General features: G+C 53.4%; 3 protein-coding genes across 4 annotated transcripts in view; 1 reads left to right on the top strand and 2 right to left on the bottom strand.

Moving 5' to 3' along the window:
* Positions 1-24,176, bottom strand: part of CERS2 (ceramide synthase 2) — an 83,996-nt gene that overhangs the window by 59,797 nt on the left and 23 nt on the right. The window lies entirely within an intron of this gene.
* On the top strand, positions 1,824-9,022 carry BNIPL (BCL2 interacting protein like). The gene is made up of 9 exons (XM_063316640.1): positions 1,824-1,947; positions 2,422-2,480; positions 2,614-2,823; positions 2,985-3,164; positions 3,300-3,402; positions 4,121-4,252; positions 5,031-5,117; positions 5,222-5,320; positions 8,673-9,022. The coding sequence occupies exons 1-9, from the start codon at positions 1,889-1,891 to the stop codon at positions 8,683-8,685; spliced, it is 942 nt and encodes a 313-aa protein (XP_063172710.1). The 5' UTR covers positions 1,824-1,888; the 3' UTR covers positions 8,686-9,022.
* On the bottom strand, positions 9,544-24,138 carry CDC42SE1 (CDC42 small effector 1). 2 transcript variants are annotated; one of them, XM_063317143.1, is made up of 5 exons: positions 23,946-24,138; positions 13,976-14,241; positions 13,689-13,799; positions 12,229-12,330; positions 9,544-11,817 (listed from the first exon to the last, which is right to left on the bottom strand). In XM_063317143.1, the coding sequence occupies exons 2-4, from the start codon at positions 14,099-14,101 to the stop codon at positions 12,259-12,261; spliced, it is 309 nt and encodes a 102-aa protein (XP_063173213.1). In that variant the 5' UTR covers positions 14,102-14,241; positions 23,946-24,138; the 3' UTR covers positions 9,544-11,817; positions 12,229-12,258. The 2 variants fall into 2 exon arrangements, with proteins under 2 accessions (XP_063173213.1, XP_063173212.1); XM_063317142.1 differs by lacking the exon at positions 23,946-24,138 and having other exon boundaries at positions 13,689-13,796; positions 13,976-14,190.

The following is a 24,176-nucleotide window of genomic DNA, read 5'->3' as shown; positions in this document are numbered from 1 at the left end:
TCTGCAGGTATGAACGGCCATCCCCCGTTCATTAGCTTCGCCACACTTCGATTTCAAGTTTGGCTGCTGGGAAAACACCTTTACTTTATTGCGGGTTTTCATTTCAGCCCCTCCGGCCTTGGGTTGACCCTTGACATCCTGTTTACATTGGGCTCTCCCTGGGTCACAGGCGATGCTCAATGCGTCTCTGGAAGCTGGGTTGCATCCCTCAAATGGACTGGTATCATGTGAATTTAACATTCATAAACGTGGTTAGAGATCCCTGCTTTGTTTTCACTGCAGCGATCAAATTCACACACACCCCTTATTTTTTCAAGACGGGCTGTTTCACAACCGGGCAGGGCACCAATTTCCCAGCTGTTCAAGGCCCCTCTGACTTCCCATCGTCCACGGCCAGGAAAACTCCCCTACAGGTCTTGGCATTTGAAGGTAAACTGCTGCTGAAGCTGCAGGTTTTACATCCCATGGGAAAAACAGTGATTCTCCCTTCTGATCTCTCTCACTTCCTTCAAACCCACCCTGAATTAGGATGTTTATACCCCTTCGAATTGCGTCCCACCTGTGGGCGGGTACTCTCCTCTGTAATGCCCACCGGACAGACGCAGACACACCGCTCTTCCTCCGCCACGCCTTAATTTCAGGTTTCCAGCCCTGGCAACTCATTTTTGGTCTCATCTAGCAGGATAAGTTGTTTATGAAAGTTTAAACATCAAGTAAGCGAGGAATAGAGCTGCCAGGCATTCTAGCAGCTGCCTGGTAACGCTGGGAGAGGTGCCCACGGCCTGTGTCCAGCTTGTGAGTTTCCTGGAGGCAAAAGGCCAGACTTGGGGCCGGCTGCGCACTCCAGAAACGAAAACCTTCCCGGTGCTCCATTGGTTTTGTGTGTTTAAAGCACCAAGCCTCCAAGCCTTCCTTGGGCGGAACAGATTTCTCTCTCCTGGGTGTGCCAGGAACCCGGAAAACATCTGACAAACAGGCTGAAGGTTTAGCCAGAGGACCGTCCCCATTCCTTTCGCTCCAGCTCTTCACTGCCACTTCCAGCCACAGGCCCCCCTTTCGTCAAGATGGTCCTCCCCCCCACCCTGGCAGCATGGAGTAGAAGCAAAAATGGCTTCATGCAACGTCCAGGTGGGTCATGGGAGGAAGGCTGTGGGACAGGTGCCCAGCACACCTCCCTTTGCCCTGCAGAGGAGGGGCAGATTCACACCAGGGGAAGGGTGCGAGGAAGGGCCTTGAAAAAGAGTGGGGATCCGGCGTCCGGGACGCAGCAGGAGGAAGGGGAGGCTTAAGCAAGAATTCTTCCAGGCGCACACCCTGGCAAATCAGTCTTACTCCTGAGGAAACCCGCTCAGGAAGATGAGGCGTCATTTGTGCCAATCTGGGAAGTGGATTGGGTGCAAATATAGAAGGAAGGAAGGGTAGATTTTGGCTGGGCATTATGGGGAAGACCTTGAGGATACAAGGAAACAACCAACGCTTTGGATGGCGGACTCAGCCCTGCCGGAGATCACTGGCTGGGTAAGGGGAATGCTCTTCCTCTACTTCCTGTGCTGAGCAGGGGACAGATTAGATGACCTCCAGGACCCCTTCCAACCTCTGGTTGCAGTCACTCAGAGAGCACTTTCTGGTTGTCTTAATCCCTTTTCTGGGTTCAACCAGTACCTTGAGCCTCGACCTAACCCAGCAGGCTGGGCTTGCCAGCCCACAAAGCAGGCAGAAAACCAACTTGCCCACTTTAGGGTGTTGTATGAATGCATCTAGTAGGTCTTTACCAGTGGGAGCACAGCCTGCTATTCTGACACAGCATGCAGGAAACCGGTCGCTCTCCTACCTTTGCAGGCTTAAGAAGGAAGCCACAGAGGCGTTCTCACCCAGGGAGGGAGATGCAATGGGGAACATCCAAGACATGGAATTAAGGGAAGAATGGCAAGATGATGAATTCCCACGGTAAGGAGGAAGTTGAAATATGAACTGGAAAAAAAGGTCTTTCTGTTGTGGCAGTAAAATCCGTTGTGGCAGCAAAAATGTGGACTCCATGTTCAAGGGCAGTCTACCCTTGAACACCAGCAGCTAAAAATCCCTTGGATATGATCCAGCCAGAGATCTCGCTTTTCCTTCCAACTTCTGCTGTTTTTTCCATCCCCGGTAAACAAAACAGGGCATCTGAGGCTCCTGCAGGTGAAATTGGATGTTTAAATTGAAGCAATTTGCAAATCTTCCAAACTGTCTTCCATAATAAAAAAATTAAGAGCATTCCCTGCATGGGAGCGCTGTGAGATTCTATTCTGCAGATAAAATGGTCTTTACAGTTGTAAATCCAATGCTTTCATTCCATACCTCGATTTCTCCCCCAAGCCAAGGTTTCTGAGATCTGGGTTTAGTTCTGAAAACATCCCAATTCTTTCCTCTCTGGTTTTACAGGCCTTTGCCAGAGATCCCTGAGGAGGATTTGGAACCATCCAGTTCAGAAATGAGTCCAGGTAAGATTCAGGAAAATGCTGCTCTCCTGGTTACTTTGGTGGAACCTCCATGTTCAAGGCAGTCTACCTCTAACCACTCATCGAAAGAGACTGCCTTTACAATCCTTCCTGCTACTGGGTTCCTCCCCTGCAGTTGCCCTCAACACCCTGGAACTGTGTGGCCGGCGGCACATGAAGAAACGCCTCCAGGCCCCTGATCTTAGCGATGGTTCGGTGAAATCCGGGGAGCTCCCAGGAAGCACGCCCGATGGCAGCGTGGACATCAATCTGGACGAACTGGAGACGCCGTCCGAAAGCGAGTTACAAGAGGGCTTGGAGAACGGGCACGAATTTGAATGGGAAGGTGAGGCCCTGAGTTCGAGTTTCAAGAAGGCAGGACTTGGGCTCCTCTGGAGCCACTCTGCAGTTAGATCCCAGCTGACAGAGTTCAAATTTCTGCTGGGCCCTTCCTGGGCCAGGGATGATTTTATTTGATGCCTGTTTCCTGCCATACCCATCTCTCAGACGACCTGCCGCGGGCCCGGCGAGTAGAGGCCAACCTACCAGAGAAATTTTGCACCGGCCGCGTGGTGGACACTAAGGGTCCAGATGGACGGGTGTGGCGGATCTTCCTGGCAGATGAACAGGAGCACAAAGTGGATCTGAGCGCCATTGAACCTTACAAGAGGGTGATTTCCCATGGAGGTAATTTCATCCCCCAGGCAGGAGGGATACCTAAATTTGGAATGATTGTTCCTGGTTTGTCAAATAGGGTGACTCGGACCCTACTGAGCAAGGCTGCGGGGTCTTCTCACCCTCTGCCGTCCCTTCTTTTCCCAGGCTACTACGGCGAAGGCCTGAATGCCATTCTCGTCTTTGCTTCATGTTACTTACCAGAAAGCAGTGTCCCCAATTACTCCTACATCATGGAGAACCTGTTCAGGTAATTTCCATGTATCTGTTTACCTGGGCTGGAGAGAAGTTGGAGAGGCGCTCTTGAAAGGAGACTCTTACGTGGTTTCCAACAGGGGACAGCATTTTTTTTTTTTAATGTGCTTCCCGGCACTTGAATTAAAGAAAAGTAAAAAAATAAAAATAAGCCTTCGGGCTGATTAACTGGGGACATGGTTGAGAGGGCTTTCCTTCCGAAGTTCCTGAAAATACAAGTTGCACCATGCTGAAATTAATCCGTGGGACAATGCCCAACAGAGCGTAAAGACTTCCAACCTGGTACATCTGTACGTGTGCAGGGGTACTAACATTCCCTTCCCTCATCTGGTCTTTTAGGCTGTGGTTTCCTTTTAAAACAGCATGTGCACACCCACCTCAATCTTCGAAGATTTTTTTCCCCTGAATAGTGCAGAATTGGTCCAGGGCAAGGGTCTTCTTTCCTGCCTGACAGCATGGACACCACCCAATCGATGCTAAGCACAACCGCCTGCCGCTACAAATTTGCCATGTGCCTTCTTCCTCTCCATGAATTGAACCCTGAAAAGGGAATTAAGGCAGGGCTCTCTGTTGCTTTATATACGTCCAGAAACAGTTTGACAGCGCTCCAACTATTACCTGTCTGTTCTGGTGCTACTGGGGATAATAAAATTGGCTTTTCTGGAAGCTAAAACACAGGAAATGGATTGCAGGGGATGTTATCATTCCCTTAGGTTTATCGTAGGAACTCTGGAGCTGATGGTGGCCGAGAATTACACGCTGGTGTGTCTGAATGGCGCCACTTCGCGGAGCAGGTTCCCATCGTTTGCCTGGATCAAGCAGTGTTACCAGACAATCGACCGACGGTAAGAGGCGTGCCCGGGAGCATCTTCCTAATTAAAACAACCTGTTCCAAGAACCCCACCCAGCGTTTTCAGTTTTCCTGTAGTTGTACACAAATGAACACGGCTTTGGTCTAGGGTGTTTTGTTTTCTAAGCCGTAAAGGCTGCATTTTGCTTTTCAAATGTGTCTTTAGGGATTTGGGACAACAAGACAGGTTTTGCTTTGTTGCTTTTAATGGCCATTTGCAGGGTTTTAGCTGGTGGGGAGCAGAGAGCCTTGGCTGGGCTGGGGATAAACGGCACTTCAAAGCAAGGCTGGGTAGCTGAAAGATGCCCAGTTTGCTCACGGGCATTAAACAGAAGCACCGTTTATTTCCTCTGCAGTTCTGGATTCTTGAAGGTGAGACCTGTAGAAATGGGTGTGGGTGATTATTAATCTGCGTTGTCATCAAATGCACCTCATGACCTTTTTGCAATCCAGCCGCGCTGGGAGGGAATCTGTTTTTGGATGGAAATAGAGCAAAATGTTCTGTATGCTGGCAGAAACAATCTTTTATTTTTCACACGGCATTTCTTCCTTCTGCTTTCTCTGAGCGCTTCAGGGCCACAGACACGGTGAGGCTGAGCACGCAGTGGGGCACAATGAATCAAGTCCACGTAGAAAGCCAGATATCTTCAGTTTTACTCCACTATTCAACCGGTTTCTTCCCCCCCCCCCCAGAAATGGAGAAATATGCCAGGATTCCAACCTCGAAATCCTGTGGCATGAAGCTCCGCTGTTCCTTTGGGGTTTTCTTTCAGGCTTCGGAAGAATTTGAAGTCTTTGATCATTGTTCATCCCACATGGTACATCAAAGCACTGATGGGAGTGTTCAAACCTTTTATCAGGTATGTTGGCAGGGAATTCCCGTCAATTAAGACATTTCTGTTGCAGCCAGGAAGACTGCAACATGCACACCCACCCCTTACCACCCTTCTCTCGCTTTCTCCAGTTCCAAATTCAGCCAAAAGGTACAGTTTGTAGACAGCCTGGACGATCTGGCCCAGATGATCCCCTTGCAGCAGGTCCGCATCCCAGACTGTGTTCAGCAGTGAGTACCGTCTGTTTTGCCTATCCAACCACCTCCCCTCTCAAAAGACGCTCCGGCGCCTCCCTTGAGCCCAAACCCTCTACCTTGCAACCTCAGCCAGAGCGACAGCAAAATGGCCCTCTTCACATGCCCTGAGGAGACACTCAATAGCTGCAAAATATGAAGGATGTCTTCAGGAGCAGAAAATCCAGCAGCATCTGCTGAGCAACGATTGGGAACGGAATTTTGGTTGCTAGATGAAGCGGTCATTAAGCAAGTCTGACTTGATTTTACCACCATTTTTTGCAGTGGTTGTTAAGCGAATCACTGCCGGCGTCAAGCGAACCACATGGCCGTTAAGCAAATCACACAGTTCCCCGTTGATTGTGCTTGCCAGAAGCTGGCTGGGAAGGTTGGAAATGGCAATCCCATGACCACGGGATGCTGTGACAGTCATGTGGACTGGTTGCCAAGCATCCAAACCATGATCATGTGCCTGCTGTGACGGTCCTAAGTGTGAGGACTGGTCGTAAGTCAGTTTTTTCAGCACCATTGTAAGTCCGAACTATCCTGAACAGGTGGTTAAGCAAGAACTACCTGTATTCCAGCCAGGCTGCAGTCACGAGCAACTGCTGCCACTGTGGCTGGGGATGATGGAGGCCGGAGTCCAGCTGCTTCCAGCCCCTTCCTCTCATCTCCAAACGCTTTATGAGCAGAAAAACGAATTACCCATCTCCTGGTCTGTCTCCACACTGGTCCATTGGCCTTTCCCTGGCAGGCTGCCTGAGCCCGGCCGGCCCCGGTCCCTGGGGCCCCAAAAGCAGCCCCCCACCCCGGCTGGCTCTCTCTCGCTCCGGGGGCCCGTTCAGTGCTCCCCTCTGCCTTGCTGGGCGCTTGAAGGGCCAGAAGCGCCACCGGCCCGGTCCGGCCCCGGGACTGCGGAGAAATGCCCCCCCTCCCCGGCAATCGCCGGCCTCTTCCGAGGGGAGGGACGGGGCCGCCGCCTTTCGGCGGGGGGGGGGCGAGGCGCCGCCCGCGAGGTCAAGCCGACCCCCGCCTCGGGAGGAGGAGCCCCCTCCCGCCCGCCCGCCCCGGCGCGTCGCTGCTTCCGAGGGCGCCCCCCGCCGGACCCGAGGCGGGGCGGCCCGAGACCCCGCCCACGCACCCCCGGCCCGCCGGGCGGGACCCCGCGCGCGCCCGCGTTCCAGCCGCCCGTTGCCGGCCGGCGCGTTGCCTAGCGCCGCCGCCGCCGCCGCCCGCCCCGCCGGGTCGCTGCCGGAGAGGAGGCCAGGCGAGCGGGGCGCCGCGACTTCCCATGGCCCCCGGGCGCGCCCCGCCGGGGCTGGCGCTGGCGCTGGCGCTGGCGTGCTGGTGCCCGGCCGCGCCCGCCCAGCCGCCGGTGGCCGCCCCCGACGACGACGACGCGCTGGTCTCCGCCCCGCCCGAGCTGCTGGCGCTGGTGCCCGGCGCGGCGCGGGCCACGGTGTCGGCGGGCTACCTGGGCCCGGACCCGGCGGAGCAGCCCACCCGGGCGCTGCCGCTGCCGCTGCCCACCGCCGGCCCCTCCGCCGCCGCCACCCGCGGGGAGCTGGTGCTGATCGTGGGTGACACGCGCTACGCCTGGCAGGAGTGGAGCCAGTGGCACTGCAACTGCCGGGCGGGCAGCATGGCCCGCGTGCGCGACATCACCTACGCGGTGCCCGGCGTGCGCCTCGACCCGGCCCAGTTCGACGTGCTGCGCCTGCAGCGCGAGGTGTGCAGCTACGCCGTCTGCGCCTGCAGCCGCCGGAAGCGCGAGTGCGACCTGCTGGCGCTCGCCTGCGAGCTCGGGGAGATGCACCTCTGCGCCCTGCGCGACATCCAGCGGGACCAGGACGAGAAGCGGAGGAGCTTCTGGGCCCGGGTGCACGCGGGGCTGAAGCGCCTGTGGCGCCGCCTGAAGGAGGCCTTTCCGGCCAGCAAGAAGGTGCGGTGCCGGGGAGGTCCCGCTCCTTCTTAGCGGCACTTGGCACACGCTCAGAGGCACTGTCCCCTTCGCTAGGGCCTCCCTTGGCTGGGGAGCAAATCACCAGGCTTTTCAAAAGGCAGGGCAAACGCAGGAGGCGGCGGCTTCACCATCGATTCGGTCGGGGTGAAGACGGTGTCTGCCGACATGGGACAGGTCACCACAGGGCGATCTTTCTCCTGTAGTTAGTAACCCAGAAATTACCTTTGCTTAACACACTTAGCTTGGTTACTCGACCTGATTCCTGACGTCTGCCAAGACGCAGAATCGTAATCCAGCCAAGTGGGCCAAACCACGAAGAAGCAAACCAAAGTTTAATCTAACCAAGAGTCCGGAGGCCTCAAGTGACCCAGATAAGGGCTTGTGCGAACCCAAAGGATCTTTGCTGGGGATTCATTTGCCACCCTGAAATTCCCTTTCATGCCCAGCAATGAGCAAAATAGCGTGCGGTTTCTATCCTAGGATCGTATTTTTGTGGGTCTGCTGGCGACTGCCTTCCTCGGCCTTAAGATGCACTCTACAACTGTAATGCAATTTTTCCTAATTTAGGGTAAGCCTTTAAGCAACGGCCTCCTTTAGCTGCCACCAAACCTCCAGTAACCCATTTCAGAATGTTTCATTCCCCTTCTCCAATTCTAACATGCTGTGAGAGAGGGAAAAAGCGTTCTTTTTCTCCTCTTTCGCTAAGATATGCCCGCAGGCCTTTCATGAAGCCACCGTTTATTATATCTTGATTTTGGGGAGAAGCTACCATGCTCAAGTAACTGCCAAGCTATAAATCAGGGATGGCAAACTGGGTTCACACAAACGGTTCAACCAAAACGAACAAAATGCGTGTGGTGGATACCGCCCGGCCCTTCCAAGAAAAAGATTTGGTTTTCTGTCTGGGAAGGATAATAACAGATGTCAAAACCTGGCAACTGCTGAATCGACTCAGATACTTTCTTACTTGATGCGCTCTTTAGCTAACTGGTTGAGTTTTCCTTGACTGCGGGGGTTTTGCGTAGACCAAAAAGTGCTAGTAGGTTTTTAAACAACCCTGTTGGCTTTTGAGGGCATCACAGAACCATTCCCAACCCCATCCCACCCACTAATCCTTTCAATAGTAACTTTTGTCCCTTTTCAGATACTTGAAAAGTATTTGAATTAGGTAATTGCTATTTTGACGCTTTGGGCATGTGTTTTTCCTGCGACAAAATACCCGTTTCACCGACGTTTGTATGCCAAAAAGAAAAAAAAGGGCAGAGAAAGGGCGAAATGATAAATTTTTGAACCTCCTCTCTTCACCAACCTCAGGGAACAAGTCACAGCCTCCAAGCTGGGGAATCAGTTTCTTCTAACTTCTTTTTTTTATGTTTTCAGTCGAAGGCAGCTCAAGTGAAGAGCACTCACTGAGCCCCAGGTTCGAAAGACCCACAGCGGAGCAGGCTGACCGCGACGCCGATGGTGACCAGTCAATACCGCTCTTGAGACCCCCACCCTCTATTTTCTTTCCCCCCCTTACAAAGCAAATGACTTTATTTGCAAGAAATTAGAAGGGCCCTTCGTTTGGGCAAGAAAGCTGCCTTTTAGGACATGGCGTTTCTTTTCTCACCGACCTTCCTCTGCCCCCCGCCAGTGAACCTCAAGAAAAAGGAGTTTTAGCTTATCAGGCAAGAATCTTTCCACAGGAGGCCCCCGCTGTGCTATGAAAACTTAATAAAACGCTGATTCCTACAGCCATTTTCACATCCCTTCTGTTTGATCGAAGAGGCATCTGAGACCGTTGGACTGCACCTGCCATTCTCCTTGCCCGTGTGGCCACCTGCAGGGGCAGGGCCATCGGCTCCCCTTCAGTAGGCATTTCCAGTCCTTGTAATCAATGCCCTCTTTTGCTTCTAAGAAATAACCTGTTATTCTGCCTTGGCTCTAGCATCAGAAACATGACCCTTTAAAAAAAAATATCCTCTGTATTCTCCCTGTATCCTTTCCCTTGATCTGGTGTCCACATCCTTTGTTGCAAATTTGATTTATTCAACTATAGCCAGTAAAAACATTCTCTAGACACTGCCTAGATCTGCTGCTTGCGCTCGAAAGCAGCTCCTGTCCCTGATGAAATCCAAATACAGGAAGCAAAGACGATGGTAGCATTCGGTGTCGTGCACATTTCTGCTGTCCCACCTCCGGCAAAGAAGCAAGGTTACGAAGTACCGGCTCTCTGAATTCCTGTTAAACGCCCTCTCAAAAAGACAGATCGCTGTTCTCCTTTGCCATTTAATTTTGTTTTTCCAAGCATACGTTACACTCTGGAACACGGGGGAGAAACATTCAGGAAGATAACGAGAAAGAAGAAATAGATTACATAATTCTTCTGTTGCTCTAAGCCTAAAAAACATTAAAAAACAAACAAACAGACCAGCCCAATACAGCACTCCCTTCCCCCCAGATTTCAGTGTGTCAATTGCTGGTAACACTCCTTTTTAGAAAAACAAAGTAATATTCAAACAAGTTCTCTCCCTCCCTCCACACTCACACGATAGTTTTCTTGTTTGCAAAAAGAATAAAGATAACTTTCTGGCTAATAAAAGACAGTCGAACAGACCAGCTATTCTTCTTCCCAAAGCAATAATTTTTAACCCCAGACCAGCTGGGAAAAATAAACATGGCAAAAGTTCTACTTTTTAAAAAAAAACAAAAAAAACATTGACCCATCCGCTAAATTGTTGGCGGGAAAAAGAGATGCTCTCCAGGTAAGTTAAATTATAGATCCCCTCAGCCAACATATGGTAGGAATAATGGAAGTTGAAGTCCTCCAGCTTTGGAAGGCCAGAAGGTTAAAAATTCGGTAGCAAAACAGCTGCTCTGCTTGGAAATTTAACTTTTGCGTGGTCAGCACACGCAGGAAACGGGGAAAAAAACGGCACCTTTAATTTTACATCTACTGCCGTCTAGCAGCTCTAGGGCCAGGAAAAGGGGGGGGGGGAAACGTCAGAATTTCTTTATTTGCTTCTTAAGGTTTCTTCTCTGGAACTGACCCCTTGAGACCTGCTTGCAAGGAATGCAAGACCCACGAAGGAAAAGCAGAAAGCAAACTGGGCTGGGCGTGGCAGTGGAAATCAGCAGAGGATCCCCCTGCTCAGCCTGTGGCATCGTGCGGACTGCAAGTTTTGGAGAGAGTGCGGGGGGCCCCCGCCCTGGGCTGAGAAATCTTCCACAACCCCAGATGGGTGTCAGGATGCTGCAAAAGCTGACCCTGGACTTTGGAAAGTATTTTCTCCTCCCCCAGGCCGGACCAGTCTAAAGGTCCGTTCTGGCTCCTGCAGGTGGCTGTTTGAAAGTCAGGTCCTCAGCACGGGAACCAAGGAGTGAGCACCGGGAGAATCGCGGATTTCTATGGGGCAGCCTCCACCTTTTTTACAGAAGTCTCGCTGGAGAAGAGGACCATCCCATCCCAGGATCAAATGCCGCGGCAGGTGTGCGACCCTCGGACGAATGTCTCGGCACCAAACCTCCTGTTTCACCGTGGGATATTCTCTCCAATCGCCTTCTGCACGCTTACAGACAGGTGGCACTTCTCGCCTGGCGGGTGCAATTTTTGCTTCGGCCCCCGGCTGTTCCATCTACAGGGGCTTCCAAAGGGGGCCGAGAGGGAATTCCCGGCTGCCGTAGGTTTCTCGATGGAGCGCCGAGGCTTATCCCTCGATCCCAGGGTTCCTGCACGCTGCTGTGGGGGTGGATTTCTCTGGATCCCCATTTGCCGAAAGAGCAGGGAGGCGATTGATTTAGGAGAGGAAGTCGCGCAAGACCCCCCGCCTCGAGGAGAAAAATCCCAAGCTCCATATTGCTGTTTCGGTTCAGCTTGGTCCGCAGGGAACGCCGTTCCTGCCTCGTCGGAAGAATCGGTGCCCGCTGGCCAGCAACAGTAACGTCGCCAACCCTGATTCAGCACCGGCTGCCCGAGCCTGGAGGGCTGCAGGGAATCCAGAACCAGATTTGCCAGCCTCGGGGGCCGCACACATGGAGGGCGCCCAAAAGGCCTCGCGTTGTGGCCAGGATGCATCCTTAAGAATAGAATCCAGTGGACAAACCTCGGCAGAAACACGAATAATTTGGCCTATCTGGTTGCTCCTTCGGAGAAGGAACAGTCTACAAAGGAACCGAAACACACCGACTGATCATGTGTTGGCTGGGGAAGCATCGCTGGTCAGTTCCCTCTAGGAAACCCGCCCTTCTCTGCAAAGCTGTAACAGAACACAGGCCCCGCTCTGCTCACCAAGCGGGGTGGGTGCCGCTGAGCAGACAATTAAGCACAAGCCCAGCAGCTGGCCACGTGCAGAGTGGACTTATTTCGTGGCTGCTGCTCATACCCCAAAAAAAGGTAAGTTACGAAGTGACTCATGCGCTCAACGGTTTTGAGTTTGGCAACCTGTTTTCGACAAGACCGAACAGGAAATTCAGTGATGCAGATGTGCATTTCTTTCTTAATTTCTTTCTTCTTTTTTTACAGTTTTTTTTTCTTTTGTAATTAGTTAGCCTGTAAGAAGAAAGAGAGGAGGGTAAACATGAAATACTTCATAAACCGGCAACAAGAAATGATTACGAAAGGGGAAAACAACACATTTAAACAAGCCTCGCCACGCTGTTTCCCAGAGCATCATGGTCCTGAGGACTTGGAAGATCCTGCTGGAAGGGGAAGGGGAAAATCAAGGGGAAAAAAAATCAAGAAAAAATAAAAGAAATTAAAAATCAAGAAAATCTAACTTTCTGCGAATGGGAAAATCCTTCCTCTTGTCAGTGCCCAATTCCCCAGTGACCCAAACCTCTGGGCCTCCTCTTGCGAGCCAGATTTTCAGCATTGCTGCCAATCAAGTGGCTAGTCCTCACTGAGCAGCGGCCAACGGGGGAGTGCTCTGGAGCAGCTTTTGCAACCCAGTCAAACACTTACTCTGAAAGGGGCAGGGGAGGAACTCCACAGTTACAAAATGTGGGAATTGCTCCACGGTCGCTCTCGCCCGCACTTCGACCTCATTTCCTGGACTGCTCCTGACTGTGGGAAGAGTGAAGGAGAAACCAAAAGAAAATGAGGATCGTTCCTGGATCTCCGTGAGCACAGAAACTTTAAACCGGCCTCCCCGCCCTCGGAGATCCAGCATGTCAGGGAAATGTTTTCATTTCACCTGCTAGGGCATTCCTGGGATTACTGCCCCCTCCTCAGCCTCAGATGCACAGGCGCGCAAAGCCTCGTCTCACCGGATGAGGCCACCCAAACAGATCTTGTTAGTCTTCGGATGGGACATTCCAGAAGACCAGAATGGCCAGCCGCTTCGGCCCCATTGCCAAGAAAACCACCTCAGGGTGCCCGTGCCGTCATAGGAGCCGAGCTTGACTTGATGGGGTCTTTCCCTCGCCTTGTGCCCACCGCCCCTTCCTTTCGAAGCTGAGACCCCCAGTTCTTCCAGTCAGACCGATGCGCCGTGCGGTTGCTCAGGACCAACCATGAGCACAGAAGAAGGCCAGCCCCTTACATGGAGTTTGTTTAGGCCCAAGCGGGTCGCAGCATGTCTCAACTCAAGGGACCGCAAATATTCCAGCCATCTGCCAGAGCTCCCGGCTGTTCAATAAGCCAGCTTGCCGTCCCCAAGAAGTCCCCCCCGCCCGTCCTCCTCCCCTGAGGACAGCTCTTGAGGCTTCTCAGGTTTCAGAGCCAAGACGGAGGAATTTGTGCAATCGTTTTGGTTTGCGTGTGGGAGGTGATTCCAGGGCAGGGGAAGAAAGACTTAAATGTTAAAAAGGCAGTGCTTTCCGGGCGCTTCCCGAGGTGTCAAACGCTGCATGGAGCCCGATTAAGGACACGCAAAAGAATCTCGGCACGGAAGGCAAACACCCTGACCCCGAGCCAGCCACGTCGTGCGGCGGCAAAACAAGCAAATATGCTTTTTAGGTTGCGTTAATGGAATCTTGGACACTCTCCTTTCAGGAGGAGGTAGGAAAACCGGGCCGGCAGTGAAGGGAACGGGCCAGGGGAGGGCTGGGTTTGCAATGGCCCCAGCTAGCATTCCCTGAATGTGCTCTGCGGGAAGCATGGATCAGTTTAAGGGGCGTGTTGGATATTTTAGGGCAGCGTTCCTCAACCTTGGCCACTTGAAGTTGGGTGGACTTCAACTCCCAGAATTCCCCAGCCAGCCACTAACAAAAACCCAGGATCCTAGCCCACCGCCTCAGGCTCAGACCCTTCCCCACAAAGGGGCAGGCCTTGATCCACTGACTGATTTCTAAGGATCCTCAAGAACCTTAGCCGGGGCTGTTGGAAACAGTATTTTAACGCCCTCCCTGGTCTGGCGCTCATGGCTTGGGGGGGGGCGGACCCCCCTCTTTTTGGTCTGCAGACGGAGAGCGAAGCCGTACCACAGGGAGGCCTTCGTTCGCCATGTCGCCGGACCCGATGTGTGTGAGGTGGACAAAATTCATCGGCTCCCCGATCATGCTGCGGTCGATCCGCCGTCTTCTCTTCTGCTGCTGTGGGAGAGGGGGATCTGGTGAGGGGAGGGAGGCGGAAGGGAAGGTCCCGCACCCCAGCGAGGGTCCCCGTGCCCGGCATTTGCCACCTGCCGCCGTGACCGAAGCTCTGGGTTGGCAGGCCTAACCCGAGGTCGCCCGGCCCAAAAGTGCCAGCCGAGCCAAGCGGGACTCACCGGCTGCGGTTTCTCCACCACGCAGCACCCCAGCTTGTGCCAAAAATCACTCATGTTTACGGGCGCTTCCAGCTTCCTGCCTGGTGGATTCCCAGCTGCTGAGGACGGGCGGTTAGGAGCTCTCATCCATCGAGAGACGCCGCTTGGAGGGTGAAAGGGACCCAGCGGTGCCGCGTCCCGGGTGGTTTGGCGAGAGAAGGTGGCAAGCCCAGGGAGACTTTCAGATGGTGAGAAAGCCGCTTCTGATGCCGGCGGTTGATAAGCACCTTCAGAAGAAGGAGAGGACAATAGCAACATCAGAATAAAAATCGGAGGAAGGGAAGGAGACGGAGAGAAAAACGACAACATCCAATAAAAATTAGAGGAGAGGAGGAGGTGGAGGGAGGAGGAAGAAGAAAGCAAATAAAAATTAAGAGAGGAGGAAGGAGGAAGAGGTAGAAGAAGAATAAAAATCAGACGAGAGGAGGAGGGAGGAGGAAAAAGAAACAGCATCAAATACAAAGTAGAGGAGAGGAAGAGGAGGAGGGAGGAGGAAGAAACAGCATCAAATAAAAATTAGAGGAGAGGAGGAGGAGGAGGGAGGAGGAAGAAGAAACAGCATCAAATAAAAATTAGGAGCGGAGGAGGAGGGAGGAGGAAGAGGAAGAAGAAAATATTAACAATAACAACCACCACCAGGAGATGTCTTCTACACCCCTGGGGTAGGGGCGAGCTCACTGTTGCCACACCACACTTGTGATGGTCAAGAACCGGAGCAGGTCCCAGGAACCGGCCTTCTCCTTAACCCGACTGCTCCCCCTCCGCAGGCAGAAACGCCCAGAGGACGCTGCCCACGTTTGCCAACAGCTTCGGGGAAGATCCCGACCATCCTTCAGGTGGTCTGCTTTCGAAAGAAGGCCTCTCACCGCCCAGCCATCCGGCATGTGGCAAGGGTGCCTCGGTTTCCTCCGAGAAGGTGTGGGCCGAGCAGAGGGCTGGCGGGGAGGGGAGGAACTGTTTTTTTTTAATCATTCCAGATAACAGGAAACCACAACAAGTTTCCATAGAAGCAGACTAGAGGCAATTAAAAAAAAAAACCACTGCTTGCGCGCGCACACAGACACACAAGCACAAAGCTTCGACTTCCTCCTTTTGAATAACTTTGCCAAAAGACCAGGGAGGTCAACAGTTCGCACCTTCAGTTTCTTGAGCTTTTCTGGAAATGATGGGAATCCCAACTGGGAATTCCAGCCGGGTGGGCGCATAGAGAGAGATCTGGGAAGACAGGCGCTGCCTGCCTAGGCTGCTAAGATTGGAAGGGCCCCTTGAGGGCATAAAAACTGACCCCTGCTCAATAAACAAACACATCCTTTGCATCCCATTGGCTTCTGGTGACCCCACAGGACACAGCCACATTTTCCTAGCAGCAGGAGCAAAGTAGCTGGCCGAGGCCTTTCCCCCAAAGGCTTTTCCAACCCCCCAGCCCTGAGATTCCTGGTGGTCTCCCATCCAACCCTGCTTGGCCTTCCCAAGGTTAGCCATGATTCTTTCTGGGGCAAAAGGGGGCTTGCCTCCTGCTCTGCTCCCTGGGCCAAAGGGGAAGCAGTTAAAAGACAAGGACCGGGCAATGCGCATCCCGGCTTCTCCCGCCGGACGAGAGGACAGTTCTGAAGCTCAGGGGAACTTTCCTGCTTCGGAGGAGTTTTCCCATGGGGTCTTCCCGCACAGAGCAGGTCTGTTTTTCCAGCAGCTCGCCCGCCAGCTCCCACCCATAACTGCCGCCCCCCCCCATTTGATGCAAAAGGGAGGACGGGTGCACGGGATTGAGTTCGCGGGCAGACGGCCGCCCCGCCAGAAAAAGTGACTCAGCGGAACGGACGGCTGGCCTACTGGAGCAGAAAGAAGTTTGCAGAGACTTTTGCATTGTGCAGCCGAGGGTACCAAGCGCCACACTTGAGGAGGTTCGACTTTTTAAAATGACTTTTCTTACTGTTCACTTACAGCCTGAGAAGCATGCAAACTCAAGACACACTTGCGTCCGGGATCCGGGGTGGGCACGGATGGGAAGGCTGCTTCCCTGCAGAACTCCCTGCCCCAAGGTGGAATATCAGGCCGGCTGCCTTGGATGGATTTAGAAGCAGGCAAGCCCTTTGTTGTGGGGGCTAAATGGAGCCCCCTAATTCAGAGGCAGTCTACCGCAGAACGCTATCTGGAGAGAAGCATTCCAGTTCCCGTGTGTTATTATGTTCATAGTATCTGCTCAACAAGCTCAGAGCAGTGTCTAGGCTCCCTGTACAGTTATCCCCACAACAACCCTGTCAGGTAGGCTGGACTGACTGGGTACAGAGCACTTAGCATTGCACAAGGCCCTCTGCGACTCAGCACGAATGATTCGTTTTATTTACGTCCTTCCGATTGGTCTCAACCCTTATATGAAGCTGCCTTTCCGATTCAGGACTTCAGGATGGGGGACCAGGGGTTCTCAGGATGATGGGAGCTGTAGTCCAACATCTCATCAAATGGAACATGAGGGGAAAACACCCTCAGTCTTCCCTAGGTAAGCTTTCCCTCCCTTTGTATGCGCCGGTGAGTGCGAACGCTCCAGAGAAACCAGCGCAAGAAATTAAGGGCTGAAAGCTAAGAAATGCGGCCTTAATTCTGAAATAAATAGGAGAGCGCAGTGGAGCCCAGGAGAAATGGGCCAACTCAGGACAATGCTTCCTGGTGGAATTGGCACAGCAGGGCAGGCAGGGAATGTGGGCATGCGTGCCCGCGCCTGTGTAGATTGGCATGGTGCTCCTCCCTGCTTGCTTGACTTTGCAGCGACTTTCCTCCTCCTGCCCCCCCCTGCCTCCCCATCCCAGCAGGAGAGAAATAACCATTCTCAGTGTTCGGGGCAAAGGTGCGGAGGCAAGACCCGGCTTGCCCCGGCTTGGCTTCTCCCCAAGACATCGTTGGCACAGGAACTATGCCGGCTGAGTGCTCAGCCCGGCCTGACTCACCCCTGACTCATCCACCCACCTGGGCTAGCTGGAACTGCCGAGAAAGCCGGAAAACAGGGAAAGAAAATTCCCAGCTACTCCCCACCTTCCAGCTGGAGAGGGAAAGAGGAGGCGGGCAAAGTCCAAGCAGGCCTAACTGTGCTGCTGATGCAACGTGGGGGCCAAAGGTTGCATGCATCGATAAACGACCCCATCGTTCCAACCGTGTAAGAAGCACATGGCTTCAATCAGTCTGGGTGGCTTGGACTACAGGTCCTATCCTCCCCATGCAGGACTGGACCGTCGGATCAGCCGGAGAGAACCTGGGACAATCCACACATTTTTGGCAACCACACAAAAGTGGTTTTCTTTCATCTGGGATGTTTCTGCAACTACCCAATCTAACCTGCAGCCCTGGCATCTCCTGGTGGCATCCCGTCTGTGTACAAACCAGGGCCAACTCTGCTCTAACTGCCAAGCCTTCCCTCCAGGTGATTTCATGGACGCAGCGCCCGATTTCTCGCTTTTATCTTCTTCCACAATTTTTTTCAACTTTCATGAAAACGTCCTTCCCCTGAATTTAATCTCTCCAGACTTTTTGTACCCTTGACCAGCTCTTCCGCCATGAAGCAGCCCGCGTTTCCAAGGCAGCCCCAAACGTCTGTGGGACATGCCAATCCCTTTCCAAGAGGGGTCTCTGACAGGTGCACAAATGCAGAGTGAGCAAAGCTGTTCGGTCCTTAGGTTTGCCTTATTTTCTTCCCTGCTTTGCACAGGGTCACTGATCGGATGAAAACGGGAGGTGTGCAAACTCACGAGGGTGTCTCTGGGTGCAGCGCACACCTACTGGCACCGGGCCTGGAATCAGAGCACGCATGACAGGCCAAGCCTGCAAAAGTTTGCACGTCGTTTGGAAAGGAAGTGACGGTGCCCCCACGTGCAGCCAGAGAAAGGCTGCGATTTTTAGACAGATTGTCCTCTCTTTGGGTCACAAGGGCTAGAAACGTTAAATATCTTCGGGTGGGAAAACAAAAACACGCGCTCTTCTGGGGAAGGGGAAGGCCAGCTGCCGCCGTCTGCAAATCATTTTGAAACCGGAGGCGGGGGCATTCCTTGGGATAAAATGCTCTCGATGTTCATTCGGCTGGGCAACTCACAGCTCCTTAGGTGACCCAGGCGGAAAGGGGAGAAAAATGAAGGTTACTGATTTACCACGGAGACGTCCCAGAAAATGTAAATTTTGTGCCAGGTAAATTCCAGCATCTCTGACCCCAGCATTTCCTGGTGGTCTCCCATCTGGGTTCAGATTCCACTCCCATCACGAGGGTCAACAAGGCTTTCCGCCTCTGCCTGTGCCAGTCCCGCCACTCCATTTGTCCCGCGTTGTGTAAAAAGACGCAAGAAGGGAGAATCCTGTCCAAGTAGGCGGAGCGTAGAAGGGTTCTCCATGAAGAAGGCGCTTTTCGGCTTAAGGGTATCGTTCCCCTCGCAGCGAGGATGGCTCGGAGCGCCCAACCCCACTTTCTCCTCCCCAGTTGCTGTTGTTCGACGTGTGTGCGCGTACATTCCTTTGGAACCTGTGGCTGCAAAGACGTCATGTTGATAAATCCATTGTCTTTTTCAAAACCAAGCTCTTACTCAAGTCCAACCGACTGAGGCGTGTTGCAAAACAGACTTTCTTTGCTAATTTAGAGGGGAAAAAGCTTAGTCACCGGCAGCTCTGCTGAGATTCTGCAAATGATGCACCTGACTCCCATTTCGGGAGCGCTGAGGAGCCAGCTCTGTAAATGAAAGGGGTGGGGAAAGCTTCCCCAAGCTGGTGCTCCCAAACATCCAATGGGGATGACGGGGGCCGAAGCGCACTAGGAACGCCGGCACAGAGTGACTTCTTGGCGACAGAGGTGCCTCCCGAGAAAACCACCAGAGAAAGTTGGGCCAGGTGGTGACGGACGAGGTCAACTTGCGAGTGAGGAGCTCCACGTTGCATCTTCTGCAGGCCGCAGATCAGCGGTGGCCGTGGTGGGCTGCCCGCTCTCAGCCTGGCACGCAACACAGGTTGGGCGGCCAGACGAGGAAGCCTTGCACCGGGCGGAGAAGATGTTTCTGTTGCAACATGCGGGAGTCGCTCTGGAGAGAGCCCAAGGCGTGGGGTGGAACACACCCATTTTTGAAAAACGCATTTGCACCATAAAAACAAACAAACAAACAAACAAACAGAGGGCTGCGTGGGGTTTATTTTCCCCAGAGGTGCACCTGAACGCAGCTTCCTTCCCTGGTAGCTCAGCGCAGAGTTATTTTTTTCCCTCCCTCTCTGCTGGCTTTGTTTTCCTGAGATTTATAGACTGTTTTCCCAGGCCCATTGTGAGCGGTGCGCTCCCTTCCGAAGGCCATTTTTTTCCCACGGGCCGGACGCCAGCTCCAAAGCCTTCCAGGAAGCATCCGTACAAACCGATGCGCAAGCAGAGGGGAGCCTCCATGGCCGGAGAGAGTTCACCTGCAAACCACAGCCCTCCCAGCCTGCCTCTCCGTTGGCCTGGTGCAGAACGAAGGCCCAGCCACAAGGCGCAGAAGGGCATCCACAGGGATTTTCTGTCCTGGCTGCAAAAATGTCCGAGGCCTGGCCCGTAGGATGCAGCCGCCCAGCCTGGGCATCTCCGAGGCTTTCCCACCCCATGGGGAACAGAGCTGTGCCACCACCCCTTGCCAATGCCTCCTGTTTATTTCCCAGATGATTTAAACAATGCCAAGTTTCTCTGCCGGCATCCGCATGGAGAGGCCGGGCTCCCAATCGTCCCTCTGACGACGGGCAGGAGTCCAGGAAGTGCCCGGCCTCCCTCTCACTCAGATCATGTGTGCTGAACAAAAGGAGCCTTTGTTGCAAAGGCATGGATAGGAAGATACGCAGCTCAGAAGGAAAAGAGCCTTGAAACGCATCTGGCAGGGAGAGAATTTCCTTCTCACACAGAAGAAAGGATGGTTGGGCCGTCGGGCCCGCCTGTCGCGGGCAAGGGCATCTTTGCCTCCTGGTGATGTCATGGACACAGCCATGTTTCCTTAGCAGCAGCAGCAGCAGAGAAGCACTCTGCCTCTCCAAGGTATTTCCTCCAACTTCCAGGCGAGGTGCCACCTGTAGGATTTACTGGTGGTCTCCCATCCAAGCACAAAGCAGGTCCGACTCTGTTGAGTTTTCCGAGACAAGCTAAGGCAGACTAAGCCGGCAGTTGGCTGGAACTGTCAACATGACAAGCTATTTATCATGGCTTGTAAGTCACAGTGGCTGTGTTCACAGGAACCCAAAGCTCAGCACCATGCAAGCCCAACCGGGGCAGAATTCCTATTTTTTGCAGATGGTGGATGCAGAGAAGGTGGGCGTACGAATGCATGGGGGCCTCCTCCAGGAACGGCACTGAAGCACCCCAAATTCACCCAGCGGGCTTTAGCTTGTCATTTGCCCTCTGCAATGACGGGGACGCTTTCTGACAGTTGCCAGGGCGTGCGTGACGTGACTGAGTTAGGACCAATGTCTGAATGCTGCAAACCATGACACAGACCCTGAAGGTGGGTCCGCAGCGTCCCCCCACCCGACCACAAGGTCCTGACTGGAGAGGAACAGAGTGCCGAAACATTTCAAGGGCTCAGGGACTCCCAGGCGGATCCCATCAAGCTTCATTGAGGGGAGGGACATTGTCGAGTTGGCTGAGCCTGGAGAGAAAGGGATCACGACCCTTAGAAGAGCCAGGACCACAGAGGTCAACGAGACTGGGAATGCTTCTCATGTGGGTTCCTGTGGCCCAGTTCACGGCAGTGGGCTGGTGGTGACCGAAGCAACACATTTAAAGCCTCTTAGCTCCGTCCCTCTGGCCCCCCGCCCGCCCCCCAGGTTTTTCCCCACTGCTTTCCCCCCTTCCCGCTGCTGAGCTGCTCTCCACCCATTCTTGAGTCAGCATTAAAAACTGCACCAGCATGAAATGGGACGCCTCCCTCGCTGACCCATCCCGCCTTCTCGCCAAAGCCTGGCAGATTCGGCACCAACCACCTGGGCTCTCCTGGGACGGGGCTGGGGAAAGGGGGATGATTCTGCCTTAACCCCAGCCCTGACTCAGTGCTCCTGGGCTGAGGACCAGGCGATGACAGCGTCCCAGCAGACGGGGAAGGGGAGATGTTGCCAGATCGTGGGTCCCGCTTGGAGCACGCAAGGACGCAGCGTCCGTCTCTCCCTTGCTCCAAAGCTGCTACGGAGGAAACAGGGGTCCCTCTGATGAGACGCCCCCCATGACCCCGTGTCGGGAGTGCTGGAAAAAAAGCCAGGCTGAGACCCGAAGTCTTATCCTGGTTTAGAACATCAGGAAATCTGCAGCCATTGGAGCAACTCCGAAACGTGGCTATTCAGGGACGGGACCCGATTCTGCCCAGGAGGGCATATTATATTCCCAGGCTGGCCCCAGTCGTTTGGGAACTAGCCCAACAGAATGGCACAAGGGCTGGGGATGATGGGAGATGGACTTTCCAAGAGCCCTGGGTCAGGGAAGGGTAGGAAAACTCTGGTTCACCTTTCTGATGATTCTTCTATTTGCAGTTTGCCCCACTAAGTGGGAATCTATTTATAAGGCCGGCCGGCCCAGGAAAGGTCTCTCCAGCGATCCAGCCAAATTTGCCCCACGCACGAATCGGGGAAGGAATCAGCAACAATAATAAACAAACTTCCTGTTTAGAAGTGTGGCCTCTGATGTACAAATGCACAGCCATGGCCTGTAGCAGAGACCCCTGAGCCCTTTCACATGCATGTACACGCGTGTGAAGGAAGACCCTTTCACACTGGTGTGACAAAGCAGGGGTGGGACGCGGAGGAAGGAGTGGAGATAGGAAGGCAGTTGGAAGATTTGGGAAGATTTCCTCGAAAATTCACTGATATTCATTGGGATCTCAACACGCACACCCCCCAACACCAATGATGGCATTTGGGGAACAAACCTCCTCCTTGCAGTTTGGAGCACCCCTACTGCGTAACTCATTTTGTGGCACGTGGGAATCCACCCTAAGAACAGGGTTGGCCTCCATACAAGATTAGAAATGGTGTCTAACATGCGCCCCTCTTTTCAGACTGCGAACCTGCAGCTAGGAAGGTTTTTCACTTCGCTGCCACCCCCTGTGTGAAAGGCAGAGGTTTTTTTTATTAAAGAAAAAACACTTGCTCTGAGTTTAATGGTCTTATTTCCACAAGCAGGAGGCACAAGAGGTATTGTAAAATATCTTCCAGATGAGCCCAAAGTGAGCAGATGATGCTGCAGGCATTGTGTTGTTTTTTTAAATCCATTCTTTTCAAAATCAAATTTTCTAGGGACAGTTTCCATGTTCCCTCCCCACCCCTCTATTTTCAAGAACGCAGGAAAGCCACATGCTATCTAAAAAAAAAGAAGAAGTTTGATTGTGCAGGACTCAGGAGCACCTGCACGTCCATCAGGCCCTCCTAAAAGGCTGCAGAGGGACAGAAGCAGCGTTCCTGGGCAGAGGGTGGTGGGTGGGCTGCAGGGAGAGGCAATGTGCGACCCTGAGAACTTACAGCAAGGCTGGTTTTCTCTCTTTAAGCTGCCTGAACAATGGGGGTAGCCTCTGAGTCAGTGCAGTAAAAGGAAACGCAGGGGGCAGGGGTGGCAGCGTAAGGTTTAAGCAGAAAATTAAACTTCCTTAGGAGAGTTTGGATAGACGCTTTCTAAAAAGGCGAAGGGCAGATGTCTGGGGGAAGAAGATGGGGGGGGGTTTTCTGGGTATCGCTCCCCTAACACAATGTTGGCACTTCCTAATTACAAGAGAACACACACACCAGACATCATAATGATTATTTAACTTGTGGATATACTGCAAATCCTCATGGCTAGAGAGGAAAAGGTGGGTCCAAGGCAGTCGCTCCATTTCCCCAACCCAGTGTGTTCTGGATGGACCACAGGGCCCATCTTTCCCGTCCACTGGGGCCGAGGCCCCGGTGTGCCTTCCAGCGGTTAAGAAAGAGCAGGGGTGGGGGGTGAGGATTTCAACTCAGCAAGCCGCTTGGAAGTCCCTCTCCCCCACGCAGAAGTGGCTCAAAATTGGCCCCCGACCAAGCCGAGTTCAGTGGGGTGGGAAAAAAGCTTATCCGCTTATTAATTTTTTTAATGCTGCCACAATCACGTGGCGCTTGGCAGCAGGGAAAGTGTTCTAGAAGTTTTTTTGGCCACAAAGTCGTTTCTCGAGCCAAGCTGGGGTTCATTTTGCGAAAGTGCTGGTGGCCCCAGCTGGTCGGCAACATGGAGAGGGAAGTCCAGGCGTGGGTTTGAAAGAAGCGGGGAGGGGAGGCGGGGGGGGGGGGAGAGAAACCGCCTGATTTCCTGCTTTTTCCCGTCTCCCCAGTCCTTCAGCTGGTAGGTGTGAGCCCTTTTTCCCCTCCCGAAAGTGCCAGGGGGTAAAGAAACGAAGCATAGACCTTGACGGAGTCCCTCCCGACTTGAACCGTCTGTCTCCTTCCCGCCCCAAGAAGAAAGAAATTAAACGCCTGGTTAACACCCAAACCTCTTGCCCTGAATCAATGGAACTTTTCAAAAACAACCAACCAACCAACCAACCAACCAAACAAAGCCAGCCAGATGACAGACGCCATCCAAAAGCCAAGAAAAGAAAAGAGAGGGGGAGAGAGAGAGAAACTGCTTTCGAAAGTGAATTAAAACACCTTTCGGGCTAGTTCCGCCCGTCTGGCAAAACGTGTTTTACGAAAGAGACGGGGTTGGGAACGAGGGCCGGGAGACGTTTCAGGCGTGTGAGGGGAGATACCAGATCACCCCCAGTTTCGAAAGAGAGACACACACACAAGAAATAAGACTTTGGAGCTACAAAAGAGCTTTGCCCAAAGTCATTAGGAACTTTGAAGGACGAGGACCAAGGCAGAAAAAGCAGGCGAGGGGTCCCCTTCCTAGCCAGCCCGGCCCCGAGCTGATCCTGGCTGGCCTCTGAGAACCTGGGGGGGGGGCATCTCCCCTTACCTGCCCTTCTGGGGGTCGGTGTCCTGGGACGGCTCCCTTCTCCCTCCGCTGCGCCTCCTCCAAGCCCCCCAGCGAGCCAACATGGAAACTTTCCCTTCTGTGGGAAATGGAGCTGCCGTTCAGGTCCTCCACCCTGCTGCTCCTGGAACAAGGAGGAAACGCTCAAGGATTTCAACAGGCAGACCGAGGAACAGCCCCCAGCGATGATGATTCAACACGCGCCCGTCCCTG

This window comes from Candoia aspera, chromosome 17, assembly GCF_035149785.1.
Source record: "Candoia aspera isolate rCanAsp1 chromosome 17, rCanAsp1.hap2, whole genome shotgun sequence".
NCBI classification, from domain to species: domain Eukaryota; kingdom Metazoa; phylum Chordata; class Lepidosauria; order Squamata; family Boidae; genus Candoia; species Candoia aspera.
Note: the sequence above shows the minus strand (reverse complement) of the source record. Positions and strands in the feature narration are given on the sequence as shown.

Coding starts and splice junctions, on each gene's coding strand:
- BNIPL (XM_063316640.1), top strand. CDS start 1,889: ATGGGGAACATCCAAGACATGGAATTAAGGGAAGAATGGCAAGATGAT. Junction 3,403..4,120: donor ATCATGGAGAACCTGTTCAG/GTAATTTCCATG, acceptor TCATTCCCTTAG/GTTTATCGTAGGAACTCTGG. Junction 4,253..5,030: donor TACCAGACAATCGACCGACG/GTAAGAGGCGTG, acceptor GTTTTCTTTCAG/GCTTCGGAAGAATTTGAAGT.
- CDC42SE1 (XM_063317143.1), bottom strand. CDS start 14,101: ATGAGAGCTCCTAACCGCCCGTCCTCAGCAGCTGGGAATCCACCAGGC. Junction 13,800..13,975: donor TGGTGGAGAAACCGCAGCCG/GTGAGTCCCGCT, acceptor CCTCTCCCACAG/CAGCAGAAGAGAAGACGGCG. Junction 12,331..13,688: donor CGAACGAAGGCCTCCCTGTG/GTACGGCTTCGC, acceptor CTCTTCCCACAG/TCAGGAGCAGTCCAGGAAAT.